Consider the following 16,502-nt stretch of genomic DNA (forward strand, 5'->3'; position numbering starts at 1 on the left):
AAAATTATACTTTATATAGGTTCCCACGAGAACTTTTCCCGCCATCACTGTACCAGACCTACTAAATATAAAATATTTTATATATTATGCTCAGTCCTATAGCATAGCTGAATCTGCACGTGTATAGGTATATATTACCAGATATTTCGGATTGTTTCCATTAGGATTCCGCGAATTTACAACGTCGGCCGACACGTGTATTTCGCAATTCATTTCCACGATGAATTGCACCCGAACGGATTCCAATTAATAAAATCATATATGTAAATTATTATTTTCATATACAAAATACACATAGCAATGGAGTACTTATCATCACGACGAGGATTGTATTATGTGCGAATAATATTATATTATAGTATATTATTATGCCCGCCGGATCTCGAGATGTTGAATATTACGCGTCATGTTTTAATATTGATTCGTTGCACCTAATAATATCTATTGCCAGCGTATTTTATTTTTTTAATGCATATCTACTTGAGTTCTTTTTTTTCTATAACAAATGCACAAAACAATATTTTTAAGACATATTATAATTCTTATCCCTAGAATAATATAATATAATTTTAGGCAGTTATAATTATTACACGAAATGGACGAACTTGTTATTCCGTCAGAGCGGCGCCGTGCGATTGCAAAACAATATCCTAGAGGTAGGTATACAACGAATACGCGCAAACCCACAAAGGTGTAGTTCATTACGATGTATTATTTCGTATTATTAGCCCTCCGACGTGTGTTTTGTCGGAAAAAATATGGTAATAATATTACGTTCGGAAATGCATATCATATAGCGTATCATGGTACGAAATCCATGCCCCAGTCGTAGTCATCGGGTTATTCGATATCGATCCATTGTCGAATCGTTGCGGTTTCCGAGACGATATTTTTTACGATATTATGCATAGTAATATTATTATTATAATTTTGCCTAGTATTAAATTTTAGCCCACAACGACAAACAACGACAGCCGGACGAGATAATAATAGCAATAATAGTATAACAATTGTCAACATGGACCGACGGCAAACGTCAAAAAGGATGATAAAATATTACAACCAACTTGTTCTTTTTTAATAACAATTTAATTTAACTATCAAAAAAAAAAAAAAAATAAAAAAATAATAATAAAATACAATACAATACAAATGCAAATAATAATGATGAGTTTTACAAAATAATAATCGTCATAAATATTACACGGTTACTCTATAGGTACACACACACACACATATACGTATTATAGGTAATACGTAATAATCTAACGTACAAATTGCATTTTGGTAGAATATAATATGATAAAACAAAAACATTAAATAATTATTTTTCAAGTTCATTAATGAACGCGATAATATTTCAAACAAGTCTAAATAATCAGATAATTTTCTTAATTAACATTGCGCAGCAATATAATAATATACTTACGTAACATATATATGTATTTATGTGATATCTACATTACCTAATAGTTTAACATTTCTATTTTCGTATTTATTCTATCTAGATACATCAGTACATCACATTTAATATTGAATTGGATTCAAACAATTTGTAATTATTTTATTATCTACGATACACCTGTAATACGTATTAAACGGCATTATTTTATTTTCAATTTAATACATATTATATTATTATATCACGACCGCGACAATCAGGTTGGTAAAAGTAGAATTCACACAACGAAATAGAACTTACCTAGTATATAAAATATTATATCTACGCTAATAGTATACTTGTACAAACGGAGTGTTAAGCAATTTTTGTTCGACTCTGATTTTCATTAAAATAAAAATCTACCATTAAAAAAGGCAATAGGAACGTCGGTTGACATTTTATAGTAATGAATTTTCGGAGAAAATAGAAAAAATATGAAACGCGTCGTTTGTCAAACTAAGTTGATTAAAATTGTTATATTTTCAAAAAATTTTAAGAGACGTATTTTGTTCGAACAGGTATAAAACAAAGTACATGATGATAAAATGTGAGCGTAATATAATTGATATATTATAATTTAATAGGTATGGGGTTGGGTCCACACCTCTATCTAAACAGAATCTACCACTCAATATAATATAATCAAAAGTCTAATTCGATAAATTATAGCTAGCACCTTATTTGGTATATACGATGTTTTACTTTCTCGTCCAAGACAATAAAATGTCAACTTGGACCTGGCTTGCAAAGGCCTAACTAAACAGTTTTGCTCTTGCTGTCCTGTTGCTCTATCCTTTTTTCCTCCTAACAACACACACACACATATACATATATACTTATACATAATATTAAACTATAAAACATATGATTTGCAACCTAAAAATACTAATCCCTAATAATACGATTGCTTGACTAGGTCGATTTGTGATATTTACACATAATAAAATATGAACGTACGTATAACGTACACACAACGTAATAATTATCTATGATACAATTATTGTTGTTGTTATTATTATTATTATAGTGTTATATAATAGCGTGACGTGCGGGAGCGAGTGGCAAACGATGACAAAAAGCCATGGTATATTAAATTTCAAACGAAAAAGATGAAATAAATACGTTATAACTGGTTGGTTTTTTTTTACAATGTTAAAAGTAATAGTAATAATAATAATGATGGAAAAAACAAGTTTTTGTCCGCAGGCAATGCTTTTCACGATGAGTTATCTGCAGTATTGTAACGATTATTTCTTCCACGCAAAAACAACTGCTATGACGACGACGGAGTTGCTTGTTCTCGCAGTAGGTATTTAAAATTTTTTTTTTCTACTAACGCTTTGCGCTCGTTCATTCTCGACGTCCTTGTTTCTTGTTCAGCTAACGCACGCCCACGCCGGGGTCACACACGTTTGGAATAGCAACAACAATAATAATAACAATAATAGTTGATATATACTATATAATAATATAATAATAAAACATTTCATGTCGTTATTATGTATCGTATCGTATTGGGGTGTATACACCAGACACACAGTGGCGATACACTACCGACGCGTTTAAAATGATAAAATCAATAATAAAATTTAAAAAAAAAGTCTTTTTCACATGGTATTAAGAGGGTGGTTTTTATGCGCCGACCCGTCGAGCAGAAGCGTTCCTGGCGACCACAGCATGATTGCTGCGTCTGTGCATTTCTTTTTCCTTGTCGACATGGTCAGCTACATCAGCAGGACAACGTGATGGCGGCGCCTCCACGTAACCACTCTCATCGCTGTCTTCCTCTGAAAGCGAGTCCAGGTCCATGGCGATCTTCTTGCACGCATCCGACCCACCGCTGGATATGCTCTGTAAGCTAGGTGTGGACTCGTCATCCGGATATCCGCAGTCTTTGTCCTCATCCAAGTCCTCCTCGTCCACGTCTAAATCATCATCACCATCGTCGTCTGGGCAACAGCCTTCAAACAACAGCTTTCGGTTTTTCACCAGGTTGTTGTAGGCGCCTAGCAACTCCGAGTCCGAGCTCATCCGTTTGAACTGATCACGACGTTTACCCACACCTCCACCTATGCTTTCGAATAGCCTCTTCCGATCCCGGACCAGGCTGTTATATTTGTAGCACACGTCTTCCGGACCTTGTGGACAGTCGACAATTACCTCGTTGTATTTGGGAAGCAGTTCATGCTGCTGTTGCTCGACACAAATCGTCGATGACGAAGAGGACGAAGTGGACTCTTGATCTACGGCTAGGACGTCTCGATAAGACGGTAGTGATTCAACCGAAGCACAATCTACGTCTTGAGATGGTTGTGCGTTATCATCGGTTAGTCCATCGTCCTCGAGCTGCAGGTTTTTGGCCAGGCGGTTTTCGATCTCGTCCACCATACCAGTGGCGTCGGTAGTGGCTTCGGTTGCGGAATTAGTAGCGGCGGCGACGGTGGCGGCAGTAATGGCTGCGGCAGTGGCAGCGGCTGTCTCCCTATAACCATGAAGTCCGCCCAACCGGTTGCGCAGCGTGCCGGTCCGCAACCGGTTCTCCGCCCGGCACCTCCTAAACGCCGCGCAGGAGTCGGTCGGTTCGTCATCCTCTTCCAAGCTCTCTTCGATGGACACGAGCCGCGGCGCCGACTTGGACCGCTCCAACGGTGGCCTGTAATTATGCGACCCGGTGGATAACAGGATTTTTCGCCGGGGCAGTGATGGGTTCTCGTACACGCTGTTGGCCAGTGATAGTCGGGCGTTCTGCCGGCTGATCTTGTCTCGCTTGAACTCACTGAGTGCTTGCGCTAGGCGTCCACGCAGTTGGCCTGCGATTTGCCTGGCTACAGACTCCTTGGTACACACGACTGCATGGCATCGGAGTTCCTGCTTGAGCTTGCGGCCCTCGTGCCTGTACACCCAACAGAATATGCGTGGGAACTGCGGTGACGCCAGGCAATAGGTGACCCGGTGGCTCCAGTACTCGGTTAGCCCGTGCTCCTTGGTAAACGCCTTCAGACCCGACTGCGTGATAGTCAGCTTCATGTGCACGTCCGGTTTCTGATTGCACGTGTAGTTTTTCCAAAGACTGCACAACGGCTTCTCCACGCACATTTCACCTAAAACGAAAAATATTAAAACATTAAATAAGGTTAAGAACAGAGGTTTGGAAGAACTATAACGACAATACGAATATATAGTTAATACAGTTTGTAATAGGTACAATAAACCACCGCAAACTGGATACCAAGTTTACGACTAAATACATAACATCGAATAATATCGCTTGAAATGTTCGTGAATATATCGATAGATGTAATATTGTATTATTATAATATTTTACTGGTAGACAATTGTAAACATTACCGGTGGACAGATAATATGTACACACGAAGACGATAAACTCAGTAGTTGTTATTTCTAGAGCTCTCAACATAATTATCATCACCCTTCGTTGTTCACGTATGTGTATAATACTATATAATATCATTAGTTAGTTACAATATTCTCATCACGCAAGTGTAGAACAGTTCGTTCGCGTGAAGTACTCTCAATTTGGCAACAGCCAACTTATATTATAATATTATTATTATGCGCGGACTTTTCCAAGCTAACGCATCCATTGTCGTGCAAACAGACAATAATATGTCATATCGCACACAGATCACGATTCCTAGTTTCTGCACACCCCTCCCGTACTTTTGTAGATCCTTACTAAGTAACTTGTTATTGCGAGCGCGTGCCAATACCGGTTCCGCAATCAGAACGTCGCATAAATACAGCGTAGGTGTGGTGTAGGCGGTGATTGCCATGGTGGTATAGGTAGTGACAGAGGTAGTGTATACGGATGACAACACTACAATAATATTTCGATTAAACATCCGTACTGGATTCGTAAAAAGAAATAATCAACGATGGCTTTCTGATTACTCAGAATGGTGCCTTGTGGCTGCAGAAACTTGAGAAGATTTTTCACCACATATAAATTATTATCATTTTTATTATTATAAAGACGCACACCCATTCATACACACCTGAATATAATTTTGGATGAAAACTGCTGAATAAAATAATGCGTAGTGATATAACTTTATAACAATGTTTAGAAAGATAATATTCTTATACATTTTGAACTCAAATATTATCAAGTTCATTTATGTTCTTGTATTATGACCTATACCTATTACTAATATCCTTCCTCCGCAGTTAACTAAGTTTGCGGGACCAATCATTTCTTACAAGGTCGTTGGAACATTTCGTTTGACAAAAATATAAATAAAGTTGGATAGATACCATACACTCTGCGCGGTAATTAAAAACAATTAATAGGCATTTCTATATCGGAATCCTATGACCTAATAATACTGTATATTATATTTTTCAATAAAAAGAAGGTTAAAGCGCCACAGGACACCGCCTTGAGACGACTAGTACAATGCGGCCAGCAACATATTCACCTATAAAACAACGTGTTCGGACACACAAATCAATGTAGTCACGGTTCACGGACAATATATTTCAAAGAAAATAGATGAATTTCAAGGTTTTGTGTCAAATGTACGTATTTTATATAGATTGTCACCACGATCGCGCGTACACACGTTCCGGTGTGTTCTTTCTGTGACATTATAGTGCAGCGTATCGACGACAACGACGATCGGGTTGGAACAAAGTTTTCCATTTCTTTAGTGTACACCGTATACGTACAATGTTTTTGACACGAACCAGCGGCGTGTACGGATGACAATCCTTTTTTCTTTATTATTTTCATTTAACAATGATTTATTCCACGACGCGACATCGGTGCGAGAGTCGCGTGACCCAGCCCACGTATCGGACACCGTTGTTATTATTTTAATGGACGATATTATACCTCTTATTGTTTTGACGTGAATACGACGAGTACCCGCAAAACGTTAAATTATTGTCCATATAGGTATGCCACACCCCCTAGAGACTCATAGTAGAGAAAATTACGTTCCAAATCCGTAGAATGTCTATAATGTAAAGGTACGATATTATTATACATACACTATAAACCTACCTAAAAGTATCTGAATACAACATGACATAATAAATTACTATAAGTATTGAACTCGGCACTCTTATTATGATTACTCGTAAAAGTTTTCGCGCCGACAGTTTCTATCACGGTCCAAAAATCGATTACATTATATTATGTATCCAAGACTAAGGTGAAGGTCAAGTATGCAATCAGAATATACTGAAAATGATGGTGTGTATAAATTAATGAGCGATAATGTGATTATGATGTACTATATATATGTATGTATGTATGTAAGTATATTATGTAAGATATAGAAACATAGATTTTGAAATAACATTAAACGTGTCTATCACACAATATATTTTGTTCATCGACAATACATAGCATTTTTATGTATGCATACATATCAAACCGTTGCATTAATTGCAGCTCGGTTATTTTAAAGTATATTACACACGTTGCATTGTTGGCATATTATATTATTGTGCATATATAATATAGTGTTGCATACTTCATATTTATTATTATTAATTATATTACACATCGATCTGTGGATGACATGGCCTGAACATTATTTCGCACAAACAAACATGAAAATAAATGGATATTTGTATTATCTTTTACATATTATTATAATCGGGACCATGAATTCCTTAGCGTGTATAAATATATGTATAGTAATACATATAATGTGTGCGTGCATTAGTATTTGAGTCGTGCGAAAATCAATCGGAATGCGATGTGAAAGTAACCGTATGCGCATGCCAACACTGCGTGCGAAGTCGCTCAAGGAAAATCGAGTTAATGTTAAAATAAAAAAATAAGCAATCCTGTCAAATAGGATGTCGGGTTCGAGGAGAGACAGGACACACACGAGGAAAAACACTGCAGTTCCATAAAACGCGCCTATTATTACGACATTACTCTTAAACGTTGACCATCCATCGCGGGAAAAAAGATAGGTAGGTACACGGTATGTAATTGGTTCCAGAACCTAGGAGTACTTGTTCGGATAATCTCAGTGAATATCGATACGCGAATTTTGTTTTTTCCACCATTAAAACACTTTTGTTATTTATCTTGCATATACAGTCACTTAATTAATAGTACATAACATTAAAACATACGCACTAAATAAATTATAAAACCAAACCAAAAATAAAAAGCGCCTTTGGTCTTAAAAATTGCACCAAAAATAAAACTGAAAGGAATAATATTGTATAGTTTGTGCCTATACATATGTATGTATGAACTCAATTACGTTATGTTATTAGTTTACTATATAAAAAATGACTACAACAACGTACGAGGGAAAAATAACTATAAGAAACAATAAATTAGGTCCCTCGGGGTTCACTGTACCTAGTTAATGAGACAAAGTCGCGTGTATGATACGAGTAGAACAGTTTCTTCATAGGTGATAGCAATACACACACACACACACACATACACTACAGTATCATATACTTATATATTAGAAGCAGCTACAATATAATATATATATATATATATATATAAGTGGGTCAACCGCATTGGAACATCTAAACGATCTCCGATGTTATTTCAGGTCAGCACAATATAATATTAAAAATTATATTATAAATGATTTAAAAAACATCTTATCCGACGTGCGCCAGGTCTAAAATCTAATAATAACATATCAAATCAACGAAAATAAATTACAAAACTCATATTAGCACAATATATTTGATAATGTATGATATGTATATGATAATTAGATTATCTTCATTAGTTCAGAGTACCTAATATATATATATATATTATTATTATACAGGCAACTGGTACTTTAAGTATACTTAAAGTATTAAGATGTACCTACGTGGCTATATATAGGTACATATAATAATATGATAAAATAAAAAGTATTGCTTAAATAAAATTATCCAACCTATCACCCTTTGTACACAAAAATAAATAATTAATACAATATTGATATAAATCCGTGTAATTTATGTACAATATGCATTTTAAATTAATTAATTTCATAATATAATATCATACTCTCACGATACATATTTACAATACACATCACGCTATGTATTATATTATAATAAAATATAGAAAGTCAGAAAGTGGATATTATTTAACAGGGCTGTCATTTAAAATAAACAATAATAATAACTCGGTATTAGGATGAAAACTCTATATAAATGTATTTATTTGAATCCTACTCGTCGTCTATTATAATAATATATATATATATAATAAGCACGATACCGATATTATAAGAAATTGTTAGGCAACAAAATTAACTCCATATATCGTCCATCCTGATGGGGATCCGCTTATGACAGACCGCGTTATCCGGCGTCGTTTACACCAAATACGCATATGTTATTGTATGTTTTCATGTTACTCTTCTCCGGTCGCGGGAGACCCGGAACTTTGTACGGCAGCATCATTTCCAAAACCGGTTCATGACTGCAGCAACATAATATTATAATGACGTGTGGCGAAGAAGGAACAACATACGAAACAAAAACGAGTGCGTAGAATACGAAAAAAAACCGTCCGGGTCATCACGCTAGGTATTGGGTGCCGACGAAGGAAAACGGAGTGAGATACGATGTGGGCAATTAAGATTTATTTTTTATTTCAGAAAAAAAAATAAACTATACCTGATCTTGTGTACCTCTTATTATAATGTATTAAACCATTCAGTGTACTACTGCGGTTCCGATCGATCCTACGTTAACGTAGTACATCATTATTATGTATTACGATTTGGATGGGAACTACGAGTACGTTTACGGATATACGTTTTTTCAAACACGCCAAAGAACTGTATTCAAAAGTGGAAGAATTTGACGTTTAAATCGATGCACAAGCTTAGATACGTAGCACACAAAGTTGTATAGGTACTTCAATAACTTCTTTCGACTAACATTATTATCATTTTGTCTTTGGTGTGTTTACCGCCAACGATAACTTATAATTTATATTTTTTTAAAGTAGAAACTTACATTTTCTTATACAATATATAAGTATTAATAGCATAAAAAAAAATTAATATTTACATTTTAAAGGAACTTTGAATAATTTTGTAAGGCCATTTAAATTGAACACTTCTTTCATAAAAAATAATATCGAAACGTTATTAGAATTACTGGGAAATTTGTTCTATTATATTATTTAACATGATAGTAGCTATTGCTATTGATCAGTTGCTGTGATAGAATGAAAAAAGCGATAACTGATAATTCGATTTTAACTTATCAGCTAATTCTAAAGCCGTATGCCCGTATGTTAGAATTTATATAAATATCAAACACACGAATAAAACCGGGAAATTTCCATTTTGATTGAAAATATAAGTGACCATTCTTTTTAAAACACCTAGTATAGAAACATTAGAAATATGAAAACTGTCAATTACTGCAGTGACGCACGACAACATTTACGAAGAGCAGACGATTTTAAATCCGATCGTCTAAAACTAAGGTTATGAATAAAAAAAAGTTATATTTATTCATTGAGGAATGTACTCAGTGAAGTTGGCCTAAAAACATTAAGCAATGGTAAATGACAAATGTACGCGTATAATACTCGTATACACATAGAAACGCGATAGTAAAACTGTTCCAGTTGAGTGTATCGGAACACTGCAGTCCTAATGATAGATGAACGTGTATTTTAAACGAGGATACACGGTACAATGGTTTTCCGGTGTAACGTATTCTGTGTTAGGCCTTATGACATTTTGAATAATAATTATATGTAAGGAAAACACAATTTTTACCTATATTATTCGAATATATAGGTATAGTTATTAATTATTAGTTATTATAATATTATACCCATTGACTGGGATTTAAAGCCACTCATAATTGAAGAACTTATGCGTATATTGTCACAGTGTGACCTAAATCCCGTTCAACGATACAAGGTAGCTGCAAGTAAATTTATTAATAATTCTGACTGATTTATGTTTTATGGTAATAAATTAGTATTAAAAACACGAATACCTAATATAAAATAAATAATATAATTCAATAATAGTTAGATAAAATATAATACTACGAACACAGACGCTATCCAACTATCTAAACACAAGTCAGAATAAATTCTATGAACTTTTTCAATTTGTTTTATTTATTTTTTCAATAAGTAGATATCGTTTTTTTGAATACTCATCGGTATAGGTTCCGAGTACCTATTATATAATTAAAATGTTTTTGTTTACGCAATATCTAATTTTATTAATGTAGGTATGTGAAAATTGCGTGTTACGAACCCCCCTCGTGAATACAATTTACTTTAATTACGTTAAAAGTATATCTATCATAATCGGGTATGTATCGGTGCGAGTATCTGTGTATCATTTACATAATATGAATTATCCACTATTTTTCCACCCCTAAACAACAGTGTTTACATACAGAGGTTTTTTATCTTTGCTGCAGCGTCTCGTCAAGTGAACCGGTTTCGCACGACATTCAAGTTACCTTACACGGTTAAACGGCCCCCGTGCAGTCTGAATCATTAAAGTGGACGACCTTGATCTCGTCGTTTGACTATAATAATATACACTTTCGCACACCGATGTCATTGTGGAAAATAGTAATGATCGTACAAAACTTTAACGAGGTGTTTTATACTTTAATCGGATACATTTCTATAAATCTAATCCAGACATATTACATATTATACATATCATATGGTCATAATATTTTATTATATTGTCTCTGTACCTACTGTAGAGAAATAATTTCGTTTTTTTATAATAATATATGCGAATACTTTAATAGGATGACGTTTTACAGGATAGCCCTAACGTTCCGGGCCAATGAGTAAATGGAGCGCGTTGTGCGTACGATGTATATTTTAATGGCGGTGCCTAATTAATATTTTGACCGTTAAAACGTCAGCTATGATGACCATATAATATACAGTATACAATATACATGTTACTACAATACGAAGATATGCGCCGTATTAAACTGTATAATTTATTCAATGGTATAGAGAATTAGTTTAAAAATGCATGACTGTACAAAGTTTATCTGGCTATAACCGTAAACGCTAACATTTAAAAAGGTTTTAAGAGTTGCGTCTAATATTATAATATTATTATGAATCGTATGTAAACACACCGCACTAACGCACGACCTCATGCACTAGTATTAGGATTATTTTTTTTTACTTTTTTAATGCGCTATTTTCGTTGTGGGCTTAAACATTGATTATTTTTGTTATTTCTAACACCCATGTAGCTGCTTGAACATAGTATTTAAAATAATCATTTTACACTACATAAGATTTTCTACACATAGTAACGCCGCACACTTATCACCAAATACACATCAAACACCCGTTCATTTTTAGAAAAATAATTTTTTTTTAATTGTTGTTTTTCTATCAACTGATCACGAATACAACACTTATAATATAATAATATATTTTCAATTATTTAGTCATCTACAGAAATGAATGTTTTCAAACGATACGTTTTATTTTTGTTTTTATTGATTGATATAATAATTATTTTACAACTGTTTTTACAGAAATTAATAATAATGATAGTACTCAATTTTATTTCATAATAAATTACGGTTAAAACCACTTATATGTATACCAATAGTAGAATTATAATTATAACAGTCTGAATTTAAGGTAGTATTATAAGTTTATATCATCGATTCTATAACGCACCATGTATACGTATTTTTTTAGAACTAATTGTATACCTATTGTACAACACATTAATTTTATTTTAAATTATAGATATTTATTTATTCACGCGTACATTACACAACATACGTGTAATAATGATTACAGGTTTGGCTGTAATTTAAAATCTGCGAATCGCCAACTATAGATGCTCAATACTTTCAAATATTATTATGATAGTAAAATTTTGTTTAAACGCAAGTCATTGCTGAACAGTTAGTATAGGTACGTAGTACATAGGTAGTACCACCAAGTATGATGAAGAATATAAATAATTATTTACATATGAATGAAAACAACATATTATAATAATACCTACGTTGAATAAATTTTATGAAGTGTAAATTTAAGTTGCACATTACATAGTGATATATAAGTATTATTAGATATATAATTGTGTTATTACATACGCATATACATTTAGTTAAACACCCCAGCAAACACGTCATACCTACTTATCTATTACAGATTTTCGTAACGATATTATTGCCGATTATGGGATATATATAAGTAATATAGTGCAAATATAGAGGAATACACTACAATATAATATTATTACAAGGCGAATGTGTATAAGCTGCAAGTCATTATTATAATAAATCGCGCAGGAATAATATTTACCGACCCATAATATGCTAAGCATACTAAGCACTTATAATAGTAGTGTACCTATAGTAATTATTTTTTTGTCTAAGAAAAGGACGACCGGTAGTCGCATAATTATATTATTATAATAATATAAACTATACAGAAGTACAAGCGTCGATGGAAGTCTGGGATCGCGGTTAACTAGAGTATGTTGACCTAAATCACCAAACGACAAATTAAGTGTTTACTGCTAAGTTCAGCTATTGGAGGTGGTGGTAGTGGTATGGTGGTCTCCATGACAGAAAAAGTGTAACAGACTCGTGGCCTATATTTGGCAAATGCTATCACCACCTATATAGAATTATATCATATACCTATATAAAGTTAACACTATCCATGTATACGATGAATATCATTTTAGGTGAACAGGTATGCAAATGTTTTCGGAACACAACATATTTTATACTATGTACTTCACAATAACTCCAATAATTAATAATGCCTGTACATTTTAACGCTAATTGCGTATTATTATTAAATATTTGTCCACACAAATTTTGAAATCGAGAAATAATGATGATAAAATAAATTCACAAGTGTCACACGATCATGAGCCATACATATTACGAACGATTAATCTTCGATACACCACTCTAATACTTTATATAACAAAACAATGACGTTAGTTTATACGTCAACACTGATTTAAATAATCAAAAATAATCCTTCTACTGTGTCAAGTGTCGTGACGTAAAACGATTATTGAGTCGATCATCCTTAACAAAAAAAAAAAAAAAAAAAAACAAATGCGTACTTTTGGTGCGTGGCTATCGCCTGTCGATATTACGTTGGATTGAGAGAAAGGAATTACAGAGAAATGTGTGAATCCGGTGTTGGAGTAATCGAAGGTCGAGAGGGTTATATAGATGTATGTACCTATACCTATTCTTAAGTGGAGAATCATTAAACCTATGATCTAATATTTAAGCCTTTCGAAAATGAGTTTTAATTGATACCTGCATATTGATCACCACTTGTACATTATAAATACGAAAACAAAACTAAATATATTATTTGAAACTAAATTCGACATCACACCACTGGTTAAATACCAAACGTAGTTGTAAGTGAGATAGGTACATTCATCAAGTATTTTTTCCGCACATAAGATATCTAAATCATTCTCTACACTGCTACAATGTAATACAGCATTGTAAATTTGTAACAGTATAGCATGATTACAATTTATAACTAGACTCATTAATAACGACATCCGGTACGTTCAAAAAATCATTGTCACCCTATATATGCGATGTTAACAATTTCATTAAAGAGGTACAAAATTAATTAATGACGAATTAAACTCAACGTTAGAACTGGAATTAACTAAAATTCAATTCCGCAAGAGGTCATGCCCTTATTTATGACAAATAATTTGAGTTACTAATTTAGATCTATATATATATATAGGTATCATGTATCACATCATAAAATATTCACCCACGTTATTATTTATGCAATTACTTAAATCAACTAGGATCAACTACCGTATACAAGATACATAAAATAAAAGGCAACAATAATAATTGCGTCGAGTAATAACCATAAATTACCGATCCATAAGACAATTTTAATATTTCGGACCTACGTAGGTATTGTTTAATAAAATGTTTATTTAACGATTATAATTAACGGTTAAATAGGAGCGACGATAAATTAATAGGTAGTACAAATATATCACGTGATCAAAAATAATCTAGTGTATTAGAATATTTCACTTAAGTATACATATTATAGTATTTATAATATTGATATCACATTATATAAGACTACTGAATACGAAAATATACGTAATAACAATTATTCAAAGTATTTTCAAGACTTCCATAGAATGATAGAATGACGTATATTATGAGGTTTTTGTTTTCATACGATTCGAGCGATAAAAATAATAATGCGTCGGATTACTTTATGCAATCATAACATTTGAGATTCTGCAAAACAAAACACAACCAGAAATGCATCTTTGTCTAGGTAGATACTCGTATCATTTCGTTCGACAGATTGTACACTGTTCATTGCTCATAACTATAAGTAGTACTCATGTACTGTATTTTTGAGGAGATAATGTAACACAATAAGAGTTGGAGTAGGTCTTCAATTAACTATTTTATCTTAATTGTTTTATAGCTTTACCCCCGATTAACTCAATTGTAATTTAATATTATACATTCTTATCTTTTGAGTGTTAATGACAAATCCAAGAAAATAAAGACAACACGTTTTAATGTAAGTATATACATATATTTTTAATTTAACTAATATCTTGACTGTAGTATAAGAAAAAAATACTTTACGGATATGCATCCATAATACTCGTTTTTTATATGTATAGCATTTTATGAACATATACTTAAATGTTATTGAATGTATAGAACTTTTCGAACTTACAAATATATAAGGCAGTAATAACATATCCAATTTAATGACGGCTTAATAACTGTCTAACAAATTATTATGTAGAAGGTCGCATCAATAGATAGTCCAGGAAAAACCACATCAAATGTGATCATGTAAATAAAAAATTTAGATGAATTTAATTCCTAATTGATAACTTTTTAATATGTTTTTTTCCATACAAAATTTGAGGGACATAGTAGTATATTATATTATATTAACATACATACAAATATAATAAGATGTATGGTTAGTCATACGTTCTTAATACCGACAGCGTATTTCTTATAATTTAATATGATTATATCAGAATAAACCATCAATAGGATAAATAAATATTAGTTTAAAAAATTTGGTAAATAGCTTAATATTTATTCTATAGTAGGTAGAAATATTAAAATATTAAAAATTACTTTTTAATTAAATTTCATATTAAAACTTACTCGCAAAGAAATGAAAAACAATATTAGAACAAATAATTATAGACATTGTATATTATAATCCAACTAGTAGGTACTTTAATAACTCTTTTTAACTGTTGACATTGGCTTTGCGTAAAAAAATTTGATCTCAAGGTTTTTTAAGTTTTATAATTATTTTAATGAGTACAATAAAATGTTTTTTCTAATTATTAAAACAATTATTTATTTTTCAGAAATATTAATCATTTGTATATTTTTAAAGTCATCTTTTCATATTTTTTTTAGAAAAATATAGATGATACGAATTAATGAGAAACTAAAACGCATAAATACAAATGTTCAATTATAAAGCGTGCAAAAAAAAAAAAAAAACAATAGATCATTGCATACGTAGTACACTGCTATTTCAATATTTTAGTTCTGAGAAGCACTACCAGTTGTACATAATTTTAAGTATTTTATTGACAATTAATATTTTTATTTAGATTTGTGTATTTTTTTTTAACTTTATTTTGAACTGTAACTGTCACTGAGATTGGTACATTTTAAATAAAACAATATTGTCCTGAAGCCATGAAAAACTACAAGTTTTAATTTAAATGAAAGCTAAAATATAACATTTCTTTCTGGATTAAATTTATCCTCGATGCTGATAATGTTTTAGGGAGACAATAATAATGATGCGTTCTTGCCACAGCTATAATTAAACAAACTATCTCAATAACAAGCATGTTTATTTAAAAACCTACAGAGTATTTAGGAAGCATTTTTCTGGAAGTATAAAAATCTATTGGTCATGCGAACTACAACGGTTCATTTTTTTTTCTCTGTAAAATGAAAATCGTAAACGGTTTATTTTATTTTATTCAAATTTTTTTCGACTTCATTTTTGCAGCACCACCGCTATTTCATA

The 16,502-nt window shown here is 32.3% G+C and overlaps 1 protein-coding gene across 1 annotated transcript in view; it reads right to left on the minus strand.

The window, feature by feature from the left end:
- Positions 1–1,135: 1,135 nt before the first annotated feature.
- Positions 1,136–16,502, minus strand: part of LOC113549281 — a 33,809-nt gene continuing 18,442 nt past the window's right edge. Inside the window, exon 3 of the mRNA XM_026950507.1 lies at positions 1,136–4,542. Within this exon, the coding sequence (XP_026806308.1) occupies positions 3,074–4,542 (1,469 nt within the window). The 3' untranslated portion in view covers positions 1,136–3,073. The remainder of the gene's footprint in view (positions 4,543–16,502) is intronic.

Source organism: Rhopalosiphum maidis, chromosome 1, assembly GCF_003676215.2.
Source record: "Rhopalosiphum maidis isolate BTI-1 chromosome 1, ASM367621v3, whole genome shotgun sequence".
NCBI lineage: Eukaryota > Metazoa > Arthropoda > Insecta > Hemiptera > Aphididae > Rhopalosiphum > Rhopalosiphum maidis.